Raw genomic sequence first — 18,106 nt, 5'->3', positions numbered from 1 at the left:
AGAATGGTCTCGCGATGGGGATGAAGCTTGAAAGGTGATAGGGGCGTGTGGCGGTGCGTGGCGGGGCCGAGCCAATGGGGCCGCCTTCCGGGCCAGCTTCCCGTTTTTTTTTATACCTGGTTTTTCACCCTCGGCTGTAAAGGAGCAGATCGCCCCTGCTTTTGCCACTTCCAGCTGCGTACAAGTGAGCTGTACTTACGAAGTGGGCAATGAGCGTCGGGGTTGATATTAAATAGATTAAATGCGCGTCCCTGATCCCGGTCATGGGTGCTGATCATGCTGCCTAGAATCGCGAACACGCTACTTGCAAGGTTATTGCGAAGGTTTACAAAGACATACTGTAGTCAAATGAAAGCTGTGAGATTAGGCATCTAAATTTGAAGTACCAACCGAGATAACAACACATCGTGTTCTACAAAATTCCTCGAGCTTCATAGGCGAGTGGAGGAGATATTCGCTTAGGCAAGATGCATACATGAGGTCATGGATGTACTCTTGGCACCACAAAAATTTACAACTCGAAGACCCCTGGGTAGGCCGATGACATTTGGGTATAATATTCGCTTCAGTTGACCCTTATAATGATGAAGGCGATTGACGGAAAATAGTTGCCATAACGAGACAATGCCACTCGGCAGAGAGCATCAGGTCGATAATTTGGTGGCGTTCTCATCACCATATGAATATGTGGAGTTCATCAAAAGGAAATTCACAAGAACAGACTGAGAAATGAAATTTGGACGCTTAATATAAGACGGCCAAAAAAGGGGAAATGATTAGTTCAATAATCTCGTATACCAAAAGTGACATCCCAATAGGGCCACTTCTGGTGCTTACTTGAGACTAACGCGTTTCAGTATACGCGATCTGTCCTCTATGACGAAAACCCCTTGATAAATCGACTACGCGTCTCCAAAGACACACCGAATATATCAAGCAGAGTACTTCAAGTGCCTGATACCCATACAATCGTGACGAGAACACAACACTATTGTTACTGATCTCAACCGAGCAATCAGAATGCTTGGACGTCCTTGGTTAACAACTTATTAATTTTGTTACGTTCCTCATATTGCATATATTCAAAGAGGATCTCTGAATTGAAAGATCTGCCACGCGTCGACGAACAGGAAGATATATGACTTGCTATTATATCTTGCGTGGAACAACCATTGGAAATCGATATCCCTTTGATTAGGCCATTAGGACGGAACTGGCCGACTGCCCGTGGTGTTTTCAAGCTAGGAAGACTTCGTCTTGGCTGAGACATTAATGATAAGATGTATATCATAGCTAGTCAGAAGGCATCTCAATAGCCCAGTCCTGTAGGAAATGTTTACTTTTTAGTGCACTTTTGATAGTTCTACTTCATCTGCAGTAGTGTAAAGTCTAGAGAAAGAAAATTTTGGATGATCAGCAAAGATTCAATCATTGAATTTAAGCTCTAGGCTGTCTATATTTGGAAAAAAAACAACAACTTACCAAACTATCCCACCCCCTGGGGACTACGTAATACATGCATATGCAAATCTATTCGTTGCCTCAGATAAACAAAACTGTAGCAACCCTCTATTTTCAAGGCCATAGCACAGGTCAATGGAGCCTTTTCAGAGACTATTTCTTATGCTTGCTTTGGATGAATCTATTATGCATGAGAGCTCTCTGATCTACGTGCAGATCATCGTGGCCTCCAGGTGCGTCGATCAATGGATCCACAGAATGGATCCTATTCTCAATGATCTCTGCGGAGGGTACTGCGGCTCAACCTTTTTGAAAGCAAACGGACTGGAGGGTCTAAAAACATTGTCCTTGGATATAGACGTTGGAGACCGAGTCACATAATCTGCTCAAATCTTGAGTAGACGCCCCGTGGCCCCCCTATGCTTACCATAGCCAGTCCTCGTGTGAGTCAGGCGAGGAGATTCGATAGTTTCACAATAAATGGCTGCACCTTAAGGTAACACCTGACACTAGGACCCAGGATATTTCTCCGCGTGGGCTTGCCAAGCGCCAACCCGGGATGCCGAAGCGAGAAAACCCCGGCCAATGATCAACAGGAGGCTTATCTAGTCTTGGCACTCCCCAGACCGCGTGGCATAGAGCATTTCCCGCCCCATGCGTTCTCCTAGGGTGTACCTGCTTGGGTGGGCCCGGGGTTTCCGGATTGGACAATACACGCCTACTTTGTAGAGCTCGCAAAATCCATGCGAGGGGTCAGGATGATCATTGCTCCCCAAATGTTCTGGCATTCCTAGAGCTTCGGAGCTGATCTTCCTGTCAGCATAGCTCGGAGGAAATGGCCGAGTCTTTAGTTAGGGGAAGGGAGTACTCGGAATTGTTCCCTTGGCACTTTTTAATGGTGTCGTAAGAGGCGCCGGTCGTAGCATCAGAATGCAGTGATGACCGAGACAGACTAGAGAGTCTGGAAAAGAAAACCCGAAACAGTCTGGCCCCTAGCTTAGTTGCGAGCGGTTGAGCGTGGACGCGATAAGGCAAAATGATTTACTTAGATTAAACGAATGCTGATTGGTTGATCAATATCAGCCTGATAAGAGCCGCGAAGGCAGCATCAACCATGCGTTTTGGTTTCCAGCAACATTATAGTTGCTTGAAGGCAAAAAATATCATTGATGGAAAGATGAATGATTGAAAGATCTGACATTATCTATGATTATTATCAAATAACAAAGATTGTTGCGCCATAAGCGCAGAAGCATCGCATGGCTGACAAGATGCGGAGGGAAGGGCGCAGATAAGCAATGGACGCTGATTGGTTGCGAAGTCAACCTCATATCTACAGCCAGTCGTAGACGTCGATCTGACTCTGCGGACCTGGATTGTGGATGAATTCTCATTATTCGCCTCTTTCTGTCACTGTGTTCTAATCATTCTATCAATCAGTGCCTTGGAACCCCCTGCTTATCTGTTCATGCAAGTTGACGGAAACTGAATCAGACATTGCCCGGCGTCCGCGGGGAAAAGAAGTCCAGCTGAGAATTCGAGAAGCTGTCAGGAGAACCCTGTCCATGTTGTGCAGGTTATTCGGTGTCATTTGAATTGCAATGCTGAGTCTATCTTCTATCTAGACCCTGTTGATAGGGTTGATGGGTCAAACGAAGTATGTAGTTTCCTGGGACCCGTATTCCCCCGGTTGGGTCCATGGAAAGCTGCCCATTTAGATCCCGACATGGCGAAATGGGGCTGTCTTGGCCTGTACCATCGCTTAGATTGGATGATTCATAGCAATCACCATGACCACACTTTGGTTCCCACTATCAGAACTAAGATCGAGGTTCTTGGCCTTCTAGCGTCCGATGGTGGAGACCCCCCGTTTGGTGATGTCCGGGACACTGCGTCTCGCTATTTAAATTATTACCCATGTCCCTGCATGATCTGTCATTTCTCACTCCTTTTTTCAGATCTCTCAGCTTTTAAAAAACATTCCTCTTGGACCTGTCTTCATCTCTTTCCTTGATAGACTTTGGACCTCTCCCTATCTGGGTTCCTTTCGGTTATAACCTCCCTTTCTACTGTGGGCTTTGTGAAACCTATTGGCATTTCAAAGGGTTTCACCATGTCGGCCTACCCGGTTACCTACAACGGTACCATCGCCTCTGGTGGTGACTCGTTGACCGAGGACCTGAACATTTACTACGATGTATGCTTGGAGTGACACACCTTAGTCTACAATGGCTAACAGATAACAGGCTGGTGATATTGCGTGGATCATCACCTCGTCCGCATTGGTGTTGCTCATGATCCCGGGTGTTGGGTAAGGATGCATTGATACCTGATAGACCAACAAAGGCTAATACTGTCTAGATTCTTCTACTCCGGTCTCGCACGACGAAAGTCGGCACTCTCTCTGATATGGCTGTCTGTTATGTCGGTCGGCGTGGTGTCGTTCCAATGGTTCTTCTGGGGTTACTCGCTATCCTTCTCCCACACGGCCGGAACATTCATTGGTGACCTGGAGAACATTGGATTGAGAAACGTCTTGGCTGCACCCTCGGTGGGAGGCACTCATGTTCCTGATATCTTGTTCTGTATTTTCCAGGGCATGTTCGCTGCTATTACGTGAGTACCCTTGAAATCCCTGTGCACTCACGAGACTCAAGACTGACCCTTTATGATAGTGTTGCCCTCGCTGCCGGCGCCATTGCTGAGCGCGGTCGCATGCTCCCCTGTATCATCTTCATGTTCGTCTGGACAACCATCATTTACGACCCAATTGCCTGCTGGACATGGAACTCTTCGGGTTGGGTTTACAAGATGGGTGGATTGGACTTCGCTGGTGGTACTCCTGTCCACATTTCCTCGGGCTGTGCTGCCCTCGCTTACTCCCTGATGCTGGGCAAGCGTCGTGGTCACGGTACTCACGAACTCAACTACCGCCCTCACAACGTCACCCACGTTGTCATTGGCACTGTCTTCCTGTGGGTTGGTTGGTTCGGCTTCAATGCCGGTTCCGCCCTCGCTGCTAACTTGCGTGCGGTCATGGCTGCTGTCGTCACCAACCTGGCTGCCTCCGTTGGTGGTGTGACCTGGTGTCTCCTGGATTACCGTCTCGAGCGCAAGTGGTCCACGGTCGGCTTCTGCTCCGGTGTCATCGCCGGTCTGGTCGCTATCACTCCCGGCTCTGGCTTCGTTACCCCCTGGGCCGCTTTCATTTTCGGTGTTGTCGGTGCCGTCGCTTGCAACTATGCCACCAAGCTGAAGTTCCTGCTGGGCGTTGATGATGCTCTGGACATCTTCGCCGTCCACGGTATTGGTGGTCTCGTCGGAAACCTGCTGACCGGTCTCTTCGCTGCTGACTACATTGCTCACCTCGATGGAAGCACTGAGATCCCCGGTGGCTGGATCAACAAGAACTACATTCAGCTTGGTTACCAGCTCGCGGACTCCATGTCTGGCGCTGCCTACTCTTTCTTCGGAACCTGCATTATCCTCTTCGTCCTCAACCTCATCCCCGGCTGCAGCCTTCGTGCTGCCGAGGAGGATGAGATCATGGGTATTGATGATGCCGAGATTGGCGAGTTCGCTTACGACTATGTCGAGGTCACTCGTGATATTGTCAATGGTGTTGAGGCCGTCGAGACTGGCTCCAAGCGGACCATGACACCAACCGGCGAGCACGCCACTACCATTGACACCAAGGCCTAATTTCCTTGTGAAATAGACATTCTTTATTATTTAATTTCTTACTTTGGCGGGGGTTTAGCATAGGAGGCACTTTGTCGCTTCTTTTCTTCTTTTTGCATGGTCCTATACGGCATTCTTCAGGATAACATCCTTCTATTTTTTCTCTTCTTGTGACAGATACCCTTTTTTATATGAACAAAATGAAAAAATTCCCAACATTCACCAAATATCGCGTAGAAGTAGAAGTAGTATTTAAGTGGAAGTAAAACGGACCAATGACGCTCTTCGATGATCCGCACCCTCGCGCCCATGTGATGCGGGTACTGGATGGGAAGCTCCGCAAATCATCGCAAAAAGCTCGAGCTTCCTGCAAAATCCACCTCAACCTGTACTGACTTTTGATCACGAACCTCCTCATTTAATTTACATCCAATCTTTTACGATCCATTGCGCATTATTCCGAGCTCCAAATGGCCTCGCCAACCCCTGATAACGGGACTGGGCACCAGTTTCCCCTCGACCCCTCAGACTTCGATAGCGACCCCCGGGTTTCGTTCTCGAAGCTCGATGATAAGTTCATCCTGGAGACAGATGATGGACAAGAGTTTGTTTTTGACACAGCTCTCAAACGCTGGGTTCAGACGGTATGTTCAGCTTGGTCCTACCTTGCGCGCAGCGCACCCTGTCTTCGCTGGCGCAAACCAAAGACATGTCCTTGAACATGACACTAAATCTATCATTTTAGGTCGATGAGGAGCTACTTCGCCAACAGCAGGAGGCATACAAGGTCGATGGGATAGAGGATGAAGAGATTCACCCTCGCGATAGGAAGAAGCGGAAGCAGCAAGATGACGTGAGTAGTTCCCGATACAGAGTGCTATAGCTACCATCACGACCCTCCAGGCGACTGTGTCGATAGATACTGACTCTGCCTATGGAAATTATAGGACAGCACGCAAAAACCGAAGAAACAGCGGGTAAACACCGCGTTATTCATTTCGTCTATTCCTCTCGACGCCGAACTCGATGAGATCAGAGACGTCTTCTCCAAGTGCGGTGTCATTGCCGAGGAAATCGATAGCGGTCGCCCACGAATCAAAATGTACATGGATGAAGAAGGGAACTTCAAGGGCGAAGCGCTGGTCGTGTACTTCCGTCCCGAGTCGGTCAATTTGGCGATTCAGATGCTGGATGAGACGGAGTTCCGACTGGGCGTGCCCGGACCCCACGGTCCCATGAAGATTCAGGCTGCGGACTTCTCTTATAAAGCCCAGCAGGATGCGCCGCCGAAGACAAATATGCGGGATAAAAAGAAGATCATTGCTCGGACAGCAAGACTGAACAGGTGCGTGATGGTCTGTGACAGGTTGTTGGTGACATACTAACGGGAGTAGTAAACTGGCGGACTGGGACGATGATGAACCCTCAACTCTGCCAGAGACAAAGTCCAAGCAAGACAAGATCGTGATTTTGAAACACATGTTTACATTGCAAGAATTGCAGGTACGTCATTTACTTTACTTTATCTACTATTCACGATCTATTCTAAATAATACATAGGAGGATGTCGCCGCAATTCTGGATATCAAGGAAGATATTCGTGATGAGTGTGCGAAAGTCGGCGAAGTCACCAATGTTGTTCTCTACGACAAGGAGCCTGAGGGTGTGGTCAGTGTTCGGTTCGCCGATCCCGAATCCGCCCGACAATGTGTTAAGGTCATGGACGGTCGGTTCTTTGGTGGCACCCGCGTCGAAGCCTATGTGTCAGAGGGACGAGAGAAATTTAAGAAGACCAATGAGAGACGCGAGGCACTCGAGCAGATGGCCGAGCGTGGTACAATTCATGATGAAGAGGAAGATGAGGAAGAGGAGCAGCGCCTGAACGAGTTCGGAAACTGGTTGGAGGAGCAGAAGGGAAAGTCCAGTGAGAATACTGAGACAGAAAACTAGGAACTTAGCACATGAATGTATAATAGTGAAATAGCAAGTATAGTACTTCGTAGTAAGTACTGTATTCTATCGGCCCAACGATGTTTACTAAAAACGATGAATTGTGGTTCGCACCTCGCGGTTCGCCCGCTGACTGGTCCCGTGATACCCACTAGGCCTGATCGGGCGATCCCCCCCCTGAGAGCAAAAGAAGTTGTTGTTGATCCCCACGCACACACACCGCTCACCTACTTTCTCCTTTCCCATCTCCTGGACCCTCGGTCATTCCTCATCTTCTCTTTCCATACCCTCAATTGTCGAAGTTTAATTATCTTCACCCAAGTTCATCATGCGTGAGATTGTACATCTGCCCCCAGAAAACGCGTCTTTGTTGACTTCCGAGCCCCCTGAACGATGACCCCCCACCTGTTCAAAGTCCGTGCTAACCTCAACTTTTCAACTTTATAGGTCCACCTCCAGACCGGCCAATGTGTAAGTGCGGAACCGAGAAAGACGTGTCGAGATAATGGTATATCATGGATGTGAAAACTAAACGGTACATGGGTGAATAGGGTAACCAAATTGGTGCCGCTTTCTGGTACGTGTTGCAACCACGATCACCAATTGATAGCCTGTTGGACTGAATCACTGACTGAAATCTAGGCAAACCATTGCTGGCGAGCACGGACTTGATGGTGATGGACAGTGAGTTTCAATATCGATGAGAATGCGAGGTGGAAATGGCGGTCTGATAATTTTTAGCGTCAACGAGGCTTCCGACCTCCAGTTGGAGCGCATGAACGTCTACTTCAACGAGGTATGTTTAGAGAAGCTATAAGTATAAAGGCTTCTCTAATGTTGATCTTGATAGGCCAGCAGCAACCGTTACGTTCCCCGTGCCGTCCTTGTCGACTTGGAGCCCGGTACCATGGACGCTGTCCGTGCCGGTCCCTTCGGTGGTCTCTTCCGCCCCGACAACTTCGTTTTCGGTCAGTCCGGTGCTGGTAACAACTGGGCTAAGGGTCACTACACTGAGGGTGCCGAGCTCGTTGACCAGGTTATTGATGTTGTCCGTCGTGAGGCCGAGGGCTGTGACTGCCTCCAGGGTTTCCAGATCACCCACTCCCTGGGTGGTGGTACCGGTGCCGGTATGGGTACGCTCCTCATCTCCAAGATCCGTGAGGAGTTCCCCGACCGTATGATGGCCACTTTCTCCGTTGTCCCCTCGCCCAAGGTGTCCGACACCGTTGTTGAGCCTTACAACGCTACCCTCTCCGTTCACCAGCTTGTTGAGCACTCCGACGAGACCTTCTGTATCGATAACGAGGTATGCTTTATAATGCGTGATATTGATATGCAGCATATTAACCTATGATTGCCAGGCTCTGTACGATATCTGCATGCGTACCCTCAAGCTCTCTTCCCCCTCTTACGGTGACCTGAACCACCTGGTCTCCGCCGTCATGTCCGGTGTCACCACCTCCCTTCGTTTCCCCGGTCAGCTCAACTCCGATCTCCGCAAGCTGGCTGTCAACATGGTTCCCTTCCCTCGTCTGCACTTCTTCATGGTCGGCTTCGCTCCCCTGACCAGCCGTGGTACCCACCAGTACCGCAACCTGAGCGTTCCCGAGCTCACCCAGCAGATGTTCGACCCCAAGAACATGATGGCTGCCTCTGACTTCCGCAATGGCCGTTACCTCACCTGCTCCGCTCTCTTCCGCGGTAAGGTCTCCATGAAGGAGGTCGAGGACCAGATGCGCAACATCCAGAACAAGAACCAGAGCTACTTCGTTGAGTGGATCCCCAACAACGTCCAGACCGCTCTGTGCTCCGTTCCCCCCAAGGGTCTTAAGATGGCCTCCACCTTCGTCGGTAACTCGACCTCCATCCAGGAGCTATTCAAGCGTATCGGCGACCAGTTCAGTGCCATGTTCCGTCGCAAGGCTTTCTTGCACTGGTACACTGGTGAGGGTATGGACGAGATGGAGTTCACTGAGGCTGAGAGCAACATGAACGACTTGGTTTCCGAGTACCAGCAGTACCAGGATGCCTCCGTCTCCGAGGGCGAGGAGGAGTACTACGCCGAGGAGGGTCTTGTCGAGGAGGAGCAGTAAATGTCTTCCAACTTTGAGATTTGCTCGCAGTAATACCCTTGATAAGCTTACATTCTCTACTTTTCGGATGCTGGCTCGATGGGCCCTGCGACCCAGTATTTTGTTTGAGCGCTCCTAATTTTCACCTTATCCTGTCTCTATTTTCCTGCCTCTGGATCTTGGGTTTAGCTTTCCGATCACGAGGCCAGAATAGCACATACTGGAAAAAACAATTGAGGAAATGATTTTTAATTGTCACCGGCATAGTGGTATTCACCTAGTGATCCGAAACCTTACTTAACAAAGCTAGTTACCTCCAGGGCCAATTACCTAAATACCGAGGGTTATGTATACACCCATCTCAATGGCATGCAACATTTAATGAAATGGACACTTTCCAGTGCGGAACACCTTCAACTCCTCCATCGTCTCCTCAATAGCCTTCTGCCCCTTGCCTTCAAAGTATTTCGGCCCAATATCATTAATATGATAGCCAGAAGGACGATACTTATCTCCCTCATCACCAGGAACAGGACGACCCAGCGCCCAAGTCAACCACGCCATAGGACCCCATCGGTTCCAGAGAGTCGGCTTGACATAGTAAGGCGCCGCCTCCCAATTCGTCATGAAGAATCGGTCCTTCTCATCAGGCTGGGATGAAACATTCGTAACTCTCAGGAAAGATGGCCGGGGAAGCATAAAGTAGCGCAAGACAAGCTGACGCGTAGTAAGAAGACCCGTGATCAGAGTTGACATGAACGGGGTAGGCGCATCATAGCTATAAGCGTTAGCAAACGATCTCAGAGTTCGAGAAGGGTTGTACATACAGCATGGCCTTCCTCAGCCGATCATCCATCATATACGAAACGAACTGCAATCCAACAGGATGTAATGCCTTAGGTAGCATATAAACCAAAATAGCCGTAGTCTGATCAGCAGTCTCCCGATTCTTGACATCAGGAACCATATACTTCTTCTCATACTCCACGCTCCAGGCCGAGATCTCTTCGAGCCACTGTAAACCATCCGAGAACCCACTCTTACCGGACGGCAACTCGTCGAACGGGATGCCCAATGCATCACCTGCACTCTTCCAGAACGTGCCGATAGCACATCGCTCCAGATCGCTGAGCTCACGCCACTCGAACTGCTTAATGAACTTGATTGGCTCGAGCGCGAAAAGCGCGAGCGTGTAGAGCATGTCTGAGTCAAGGATCTTGCCTGAGGCACGGTAGCCACTGTGAAGGAAGCGGGTACGGGCCAGAGAGGTGAAAGCGCGGAGAGAGGTTGGGCTGTTTGCTACCATCTCCTGGACAAGAGCGCTTGTGTCTGTGTAACGCTTCAAGGAAGTTTCCGGGTTGGAAAACTGGCTTGTCTTTGTAAGGAGGTGAGAGATTGAGGGAATGCCATATGTCTAGGTTCTGGATTAGTTTATTTCTTAATAGTTCCAAATATATAACACTATAGGCCCTGAGGCGGTTCCACCTATGTCGTGTAAAGGCACTCAAGGGTAGGTAGGAGCTCATACCCGGAATAGAGCGAATTGTAAGGCTTTCACATAGATGAACGGAAACTCGAGCTGCCCAACTTCTAGCTGAATCTCAAAGGCCTCTTCATCGGTCATTTTGGCCATGGATTCACGTGTCGGAAAGTTGTATTTCTTGTGGAGCTGCTTCAATCGTCTGTAGCGCAGCGATCTGGCTAAAAGGGGCCACCCAATTAACAGGACCACGGAATAAGGAAGCCATTTCTGTAGCGGGGCACTAATGATAGCTCCAACAGCTTCGGAAAGGGGTTGGCTGCCAGCCCAGGTGAGGTTCTCCATTATGGCAACGTGGCAGAAGTTGCAAAGGGGGGGGGGGGGGGGGAAGGTGAAGGTTATCAAGGACAGATGGACATGAGATCCGGGAGAGCCGGATGAAAGTTGAATATGAACTATTCTATGCAGCCACACATTTAGAAGGCGCCACGCGGGTTATAAGTGCGCTATGGCCCTTTGAAGCTTGCAAGTGCCATTGTTAAGCGGGGATTTGAGTGGAGCTCGGCTCGTCCCAAGCCCGTGTAAGTACAATAGCGTATTATTTAACCATGGTTTGATTCGTTGAGATAGTGGATCATGTGCATTGGTTTTGACTTTTTAAACACGTAGATCTGGACCTCCTAATCATAAAATACACTCCTCCTATCTTTCTGTCATAGCTTTATGTACGCGCATGTACGAAGCGGGGGATCTGTATCGTAGATCTGAGCCGCGGACCGTGGCTAAACCAAGATCGGCAGCCCTAATCGGGATCTTAGCGCCCGATGTACCATTTCTCGAATACCCTCAATGGTGGGAATACCACAGCTGTAAACCCGGCTCCTACCCACAAACCAAGATCCGAGCCACTGGTCACTTGCGCAAGGACACCAGAGTAATATGTTTGATCCTGTGTAATGGATTAATAGGTCGTACACGAAAAATGTGATATGTTGGGTACTTACCATGCCGACGATCGCACCACCCCACCCAATCAAAAAGGCAACTCCTGCTGCAATTCCCATGGGCAGCTTCTGCGGCTTGTCCCACGCTGCCCAGTCGTACCCCTTTGCTCTGCGGAAGAAGAAGTCCTCCTCGAGAACGATCACAATCCAGATGATGACCCAGTATCCGATCAACGGCAGGAAGCTCTTAAAAATCTGATATAGGGAGTTGCGTCCGCCCATCGCACAGGCTGTATAAATCACCGTAGTGAGAGTCGTGAAAATAGGCTGTGGGATTCGCTGGAACCAGGACCCTAGCATCTGGAAGTTCATTCCCATGGAGTAGGCGCCCGGGGTGTTGTTCGCAACGAGTGCGAGGACGTTAATCACGGCGCAGAATTTCCCGAACCCTCCGAGGGAATCATACGCTGTCATCAGCAAGCCGCCGGGGGTGTTGCCGTATTTCACAAGATAGGAAGGCGAGCTAGCGAGAACGGTTCCGATTCCGTTGCCGATCAGAAGCGTGATTACCATAGCTTTGCCGCATCCGAGAAAGGTCACTGCGAATGTCTTCCAGCGCTTGACGTGCGGCGGATAATAGACGTAGTAGTCGGCGGCGAGCGGAGCCCATGCGAGGGCGATCGATACACATAATGAGAAATAGGTGACGCGCTTGGCATTTAGATGCTCCTGCGAGTACTTGGTGTGGACGTTGAAGTCGAAATGGGGACCGGCTGAGCCCAGCATCACACATAGGACCATCAGCTGAGGGAGCCATGCAAATCTGAAATAGATTAGATAAGTTGACAGATATTTCCTTGATCACGGCTTACCGTTCATAGATTTGGAATATGCGCATGCCAAACATGGCCATGACCCAGCTGGTGAAAGCAACAACCACGATACCCACCAGCACGGAAATCTGGCCTCCAGAAACCATTGACAAGACCTGACCTCCGACAACACTGTTGATCATGCTGTATCCAATATTGGTGAAGATGTTCAGCGCACAGCAGATTTTGCTGGGATAGTAGCCCATAAAGTATCGACTGACAATCTGCATCACTTAGAACATGCATAAAGATACCGACAAGCTCAACAACTTACCAAAGTTCGATTTCCACTCTGTGGGCCCCAGGTACTCATATATCCGACGATCACCACACCCAACAAATTTCCAAACACTGCACATAATGCTGCATCCTTGAAGCTGAGACCCATCAAGAATGTCCCCAATGACCCGACGATTATATTGTTGGTAGCCAATGCCATGCTAAACCACATGAGAAACATATGCAACGAACTTGATGCTGTCAATGACTCTCGCTCGTTGACAGGAACCCTCTCAACCCCATGTACTTCCACATTGAAGCGGCTCAACCAGCGCTCCAGCTTCGACTGGGACTTTAATTCGAGAACGGCGTCATGACTAGAGTCGGTATTTGTGCTTTCGAGTTCGAACGGGTTAAAGCTATGCATAGAAGGTGATCCATGAGCTTTCTCGATATCGGCCGGATGCATACTTGGGCCGCGTCACCGTGTCAAGCAAGTCAACTTGAATTGACTTAATGATCCTCGAGTGATATCGTATATCTTGGAGTGAACTGAGTCCACGAACTGTCGATCAAGGCACACACGCACCTACTGTTTTTTCGAAGAATCCCCTGCCCTTATAACACGAAGCAAAGGGAGAGCAGGGCAACAAAAATTTATTCTCAGCAAAAGAGGGGTGTCACCGGTATGATAGATATACTTAAAAAGGAAAAACAAGGCTGGGGTACATTACCTACCCGTAATGCTGTGAAACGGACCTGACATCACCATGCCTTACAGCGTGAGAAGTTTAGGTTGTAGCGCTTGGATACAGGCGACGGGCATTCCTGAAGAATCAAGGACTCCCCCAAACCAGCAAGACAATCCCCCGAACCAATGACTTTCTGAGGAGCATACCAAGACGTGTACCGGGAGACCCTTCCGCGGATCCAAAGTGGAGTCCACAGTGGTCATCGACGCGATCCCCATCATGGGGAAATGGTAGCAACTGCTAATATAGCGCGCCTCTGATGTCTTAGCTTGAGATCGAGTTTGCCCTTTAATTGGAGGTGGGGATTAACCATCTACCACATGATCCCATTAGTCTAGGGATGAAGCTCGCCTGACAGGAAAGTGAGGATATTCCTTTTGCACGCGAACCCTTTCTCTCCGAAGATCATCCCGCCCCGCTACCGTATGTGGTCAGTCACATACTCCCAAGCTCCGAAAATGCTCTTGGAATGTTAACGCAAGGGAGATCTCACTCTATGGAGCTTGTGGGGAAATTGATCAGCTTGGTCAGCTTTGCTTTATTTAACCGTTTCATGAGAAATGCGGAGTTTTTACTTTTCCTTCTTCGTGATGATTCGCTCGAGCTTTGGAAAAGTATGAAATAAGGGGCAATCTTACTCCTGATTTAAAAAGCCGACTCGTGATTTACAAAGCTATATTGAAGGTTTTGAGGCGCGGTTTCCATCGGCTTTGTACATGTCATGGTCAAGTGCATACTATGTGAGATCGGTCAGCATAAACTCCGTTGAGCCCCTAGTTTGGGTATAAAAAGTATAATCTCATTACTTCTATTCCTAGTAGCCTCCTTTATCACAAATCCAGTTTCACGAGACCTTGAATAACGCGAATTACGTATCTATGCGCTCAGCTTAACTCAATTATGCAAAAAAGCCAAGCTTTATGAACTCCTTTCGACCCACAACATTGCAAACTCTGTATATCCGTTATGAATGTCTATAGCCCTCCTGCATGCCCGTGACACACGGCTAATTAACAATCAGGATTTGTTAGATACCGACTTGATCTACCGGGTGATCGGCTGTTAATCATAGTTAGACTTTTCCCAACTTTTCCACTTTTTTTGATGAAATTCTATTGAGCTCACTAGACACACACAAGTGTCCTGCTAGTCTTTATGATCGGAAAGATCCAACTTGTCCGTTGTGAATGACGTAGATAAACTCACCAGGCTCCTACGCATCACGGGTTTCGGACAATATATCTCCGTATCCGTCGGCCTCACTTACATCCTACTCCGTTCCATCGATCCACGGACAGAAAGAGGGGAGATAACCCCGCATTTTGCTTGATGTAGTAGGTCATTTCAAATATATCCCGAATTCGAAGGCCCCCAGGTCGTGTTATTGGATAATCGGCACTCATGAAACGGGGTTAAACATGTCTCGGACGTACTTTCGACCTTTGCCGACAAACAAGTCAGGCCACACAAAATGATTTAAGAGTGCCACCATGCCCATTAGAAAGGGTTGAATGCATTCACAGTTTACCAATTCCTTGATTTCAAGATCACTTCCCCAATGTCGCGAACTTTCTTAGTTACAGCAGCCTCCGGGCGCATAGGACAAGAACTCCTTCCTCTCCTCCAACCACTGGAAGCAACACGAGTGATTCTTCCCACTTCGAACGCTGCACGCCTGAGCGCATCCCTCCCTGCACCAACAGAATGCAACGCAGCCAGTTTCATAGTAGAGGAAGGGTCCGTTAAAGACCCCGCATGGTTCCAAGGACTGCTCACCAAATACGATGTCGACACAGTCTTCCTATGCTTGACTGGCGAAGACGAGCTCTTCACAACAATGAACTGTTTTGATTGTCTATCCAGAACAAAATCAGTGAAGCACCTGATCTACCTCTCAGCCTGTGCAGATTTCGCGTCCCCTGAAGTTGCGCAGTCGATTCTTCAATTTTGTTCGGCGGGGCATGTTCTAGTGAAGATCCTGACGGAACAGAAGTTGGTGTATGGCAATTTACCATTCACGTGGACTGTGCTCCGTCCCGCTCTTTTCTTTATCAATGACTTGAGGGCGAAAAAGTCCTTGCTTGAGAGGGGTGTGTATGATGAGCCTTTAGGTGAGAAGGGTGTTAGTCGTGTGGCGCCGTCGGATATTGCTCTTGCCGTGAAGAATGTCTTTGTTGATAGAAGCGGGAAATGGGCTGGGAAGCATGTTCCTATTGGGTCGCGGAGAGCTTATAAAGGCTCTGACATTGCGAAGATATGGTCGGATGCTCTGCGGAAGGATGTTGATATTTACCCTGCTAATGAGGACGGGTTCGAGCGATTTGAGCAGGAGTTGGGTGCCCGGAAAAACGCGGCTTGGGGAAGGGATATGAGGTTAATGGTGGAGACTATTGCAGAGCGAGGATTTGGCATGGCGGAAGAGGGGTATCAGTTGCAGGTTGAACTTTTGGGGAAGGTTCCTGAGGACTATGAAGCATGGGTTAAAGAGACTGCTTGTACCTGGTGAATTTCTATAACAAGAGCATAACAGATATCACCGAAATAAGAGCCCCAACGTTGATGTAAAAGGGTCTTCAAAGCGTTTACGTGAGTGAAACTGCTACCATATTACGACGGCCCTAAACGCCGCAGGGCTTTTCATACATGATGCCCACTATATTTGCTTGGATATCCTACCACGATATCAAAGTGAACATCTCTGTTGAAGTCACCGACAGCAATAGTGGCGTGGACCCCCCGGGATTGTGGTCTGCGCCTGCAAATACGGTGCATGATTACGTAGAAAGGAAAGATCAACAGAACATTCCGTGGTGTTGGCCTGGAATGGAGAGAAATGGAAAGGAACAAGAGGAAGAAGCGCTAGTATACTTGCAAAGCCTCTGCCATGTGATTCCGATATCAATCATATAGGCACAGTCAGTCTCGACATCGGCTTGACTATTCTGCTATCCCGATGCTTGGCGTTTGACTGAGACAATTGCCAAGATACACTTGCGTGTCGACGGATTCTCGGACGGAGATGCGAGCGGAAGAAAGATAATCTAGACTCAGAGCATAGTACGCGTGGACGGAAATTAGCTTTAGGGTTTGAAGTTCCTGCGTTTGGATCTGCAGATCAGTTGCGGAGACTAAACCCTATTCATACATGGCGCCATTGAGATCTTGGGATCACGTCTGGATGCTCCACGCTAACCACCAGATATTCTTACAAAGCCTGGCTGGCTGCGTCAGCTTGAGTGAAGAACATCAATTCTACCTTGGCATATATCTTGGCATCCCATATCGGAGCGATGATCTATCCATCGACATCAAGAGTAGGTCTACATTTTTCCAATATTTAAAGACTATATAGTCATGTCTAGGAATCTCCACTCAAAAAAATCCAATTCAAACATATTCGTACTCTCAATTTTCTCTTCATAATGAGAGGCGGTCTATTCATTGGCCTTCTGGGCCTCGTACCCTCCGTCACCGCATATGCAGCAGGGTTCGAGCTGGTGTACTCATTGGACCTAGCAACACAAGGCATCAGCATCAGCAAAAACGGACGCAATTTCCTGTCCCAGCGCTATTCCACCACTCTCCCACCTCAAATCGTTGAGCTTCTAAGCGATAACACTACCACTCTGTACCCGGACGCCGCATGGAACTCCTACAACTCTAGCGATCCGACCTCAAACCCCCGCAAGACCTTCGTCAGCGTTGATGGAGCTCGCATCGGTCCCGACGGTCGCTACTGGGTAGTCGACGGTGGCTCAACAGGTGTCAATGGATCCACCAAGATAGTAGGCGTGAACCTGACAATAAACGCCGTCGACAAAATCTACTATCTGGACAACGTCAAAGCAAGCGACAGCGGCGTGGATGACGTCCGATTCAGCGCATCCGGAAAAATTGGATACCTGAGCGACACAGCAGGCGCACTGATTGTCCTCAACCTCACATCAGGACACGCAGTTCGTGTCCTCGCTAGCTCGGACACTGCCACGGCCTGGTTCCCTATGATGTACAACGGCACCCTGGTACCTGGCTACGGTGGCGCTGACAGTACACTTGCGGTTGGGCTCGACCAAATTGAAGTCTCGCCTGATGGTACCTACTTGTATTACCAGCCCTGCAATGGTGGAATGTACCGCATCAAGACTGCCTATGTTGACGCGACATTGACAAACGCTACTATGGCGGAGGTGCTTGGCGACTATGCTGAGCCGTTTTCTTTGACGCCTAGTACTGGTGGAACGACTATTGACGGCGATGGGAATATTTATGTTAGTGACACCAACCTTCTGGCCATTTGGAAGTTTACTCCCGAGGGTCGTGCTACCATTCTTGTTCAGGATGATGCTCTACTCTGGACGGACCTTATGTGGGTGTCGGCAGATAAGAAGCTCTGGCTTCCGGCTTCTCAGATGCGTCCTGGTAGTGACGGGCTTATGGCTGATGGTCCTAACTACATCTTTACTTATCCTGCTGATGCAGGTCCTTCTCCCATTGACCATGCCTAAGTGAACCCATGTCCATGTTCATAAATCTTTGTGAAGCTATGCGTTGGCTGAGCTGGAAATTCCCAGATATGTAGATTAGTGCTACTTTGAAACTCGACGTTGAACATTGAATGGTACGACACTAATAGCTGTGTCACTGAACAGCTTTGACTCAGCATGCCTGCATTCCA

The 18,106-nt window shown here is 49.0% G+C and overlaps 7 protein-coding genes across 7 annotated transcripts; 5 read left to right on the top strand and 2 right to left on the bottom strand.

Annotated features, from left to right (window-relative positions):
* The first annotated feature begins 3,555 nt into the window (after window positions 1-3,555).
* N7503_006330 (ammonium permease MEP2) lies at window positions 3,556-5,366 on the top strand. The gene is made up of 4 exons (XM_057065877.1): window positions 3,556-3,658; window positions 3,708-3,772; window positions 3,823-4,077; window positions 4,137-5,366. The coding sequence occupies exons 1-4, from the start codon at window positions 3,575-3,577 to the stop codon at window positions 5,161-5,163; spliced, it is 1,431 nt and encodes a 476-aa protein (XP_056921346.1). The 5' UTR covers window positions 3,556-3,574; the 3' UTR covers window positions 5,164-5,366.
* A 171-nt stretch (window positions 5,367-5,537) lies between these two features.
* Window positions 5,538-7,092, top strand: N7503_006329 (U2 snRNP complex subunit CUS2; the record flags this gene model as incomplete). The annotated part of the gene is made up of 5 exons (XM_057065876.1): window positions 5,538-5,786; window positions 5,888-5,995; window positions 6,090-6,487; window positions 6,537-6,645; window positions 6,703-7,092. Exons 1-5 carry the CDS (start codon window positions 5,613-5,615, stop codon window positions 7,090-7,092), a joined length of 1,179 nt encoding a protein of 392 aa, XP_056921345.1. The 5' UTR covers window positions 5,538-5,612.
* A 328-nt stretch (window positions 7,093-7,420) lies between these two features.
* On the top strand, window positions 7,421-9,185 carry N7503_006328 (beta-tubulin; the record flags this gene model as incomplete). Its single annotated transcript, XM_057065875.1, has 7 exons — window positions 7,421-7,432; window positions 7,540-7,563; window positions 7,644-7,669; window positions 7,735-7,776; window positions 7,834-7,888; window positions 7,943-8,398; window positions 8,454-9,185. The coding sequence occupies 7 exons, from the start codon at window positions 7,421-7,423 to the stop codon at window positions 9,183-9,185; spliced, it is 1,347 nt and encodes a 448-aa protein (XP_056921344.1).
* Window positions 9,186-9,542: 357 nt separating this feature from the next.
* N7503_006327 (uncharacterized protein) lies at window positions 9,543-10,989 on the bottom strand (the record flags this gene model as incomplete). Its single annotated transcript, XM_057065874.1, has 3 exons — window positions 9,543-9,942; window positions 9,992-10,578; window positions 10,693-10,989. The coding sequence occupies 3 exons, from the start codon at window positions 10,987-10,989 to the stop codon at window positions 9,543-9,545; spliced, it is 1,284 nt and encodes a 427-aa protein (XP_056921343.1).
* Window positions 10,990-11,458: 469 nt separating this feature from the next.
* Window positions 11,459-13,148, bottom strand: N7503_006326 (purine-cytosine permease family protein; the record flags this gene model as incomplete). The annotated part of the gene is made up of 4 exons (XM_057065873.1): window positions 11,459-11,593; window positions 11,649-12,411; window positions 12,461-12,684; window positions 12,735-13,148. 4 exons carry the CDS (start codon window positions 13,146-13,148, stop codon window positions 11,459-11,461), a joined length of 1,536 nt encoding a protein of 511 aa, XP_056921342.1.
* Window positions 13,149-14,989: 1,841 nt separating this feature from the next.
* N7503_006325 (SDR family oxidoreductase) lies at window positions 14,990-15,937 on the top strand (the record flags this gene model as incomplete). Its single annotated transcript, XM_057065872.1, has 1 exon — window positions 14,990-15,937. One exon carries the CDS (start codon window positions 14,990-14,992, stop codon window positions 15,935-15,937), a length of 948 nt encoding a protein of 315 aa, XP_056921341.1.
* A 916-nt stretch (window positions 15,938-16,853) lies between these two features.
* N7503_006324 (uncharacterized protein) lies at window positions 16,854-17,936 on the top strand (the record flags this gene model as incomplete). The annotated part of the gene is made up of 1 exon (XM_057065871.1): window positions 16,854-17,936. The coding sequence occupies one exon, from the start codon at window positions 16,854-16,856 to the stop codon at window positions 17,934-17,936; it is 1,083 nt and encodes a 360-aa protein (XP_056921340.1).
* Between the last annotated feature and the right edge of the window lie 170 nt (window positions 17,937-18,106).

This window comes from Penicillium pulvis, assembly GCF_028828015.1.
Source record: "Penicillium pulvis strain IBT 33274 chromosome Unknown contig_3_segment0_segment0, whole genome shotgun sequence".
NCBI classification, from domain to species: domain Eukaryota; kingdom Fungi; phylum Ascomycota; class Eurotiomycetes; order Eurotiales; family Aspergillaceae; genus Penicillium; species Penicillium pulvis.
This window is presented reverse-complemented; position numbering and strand designations above follow the sequence as displayed.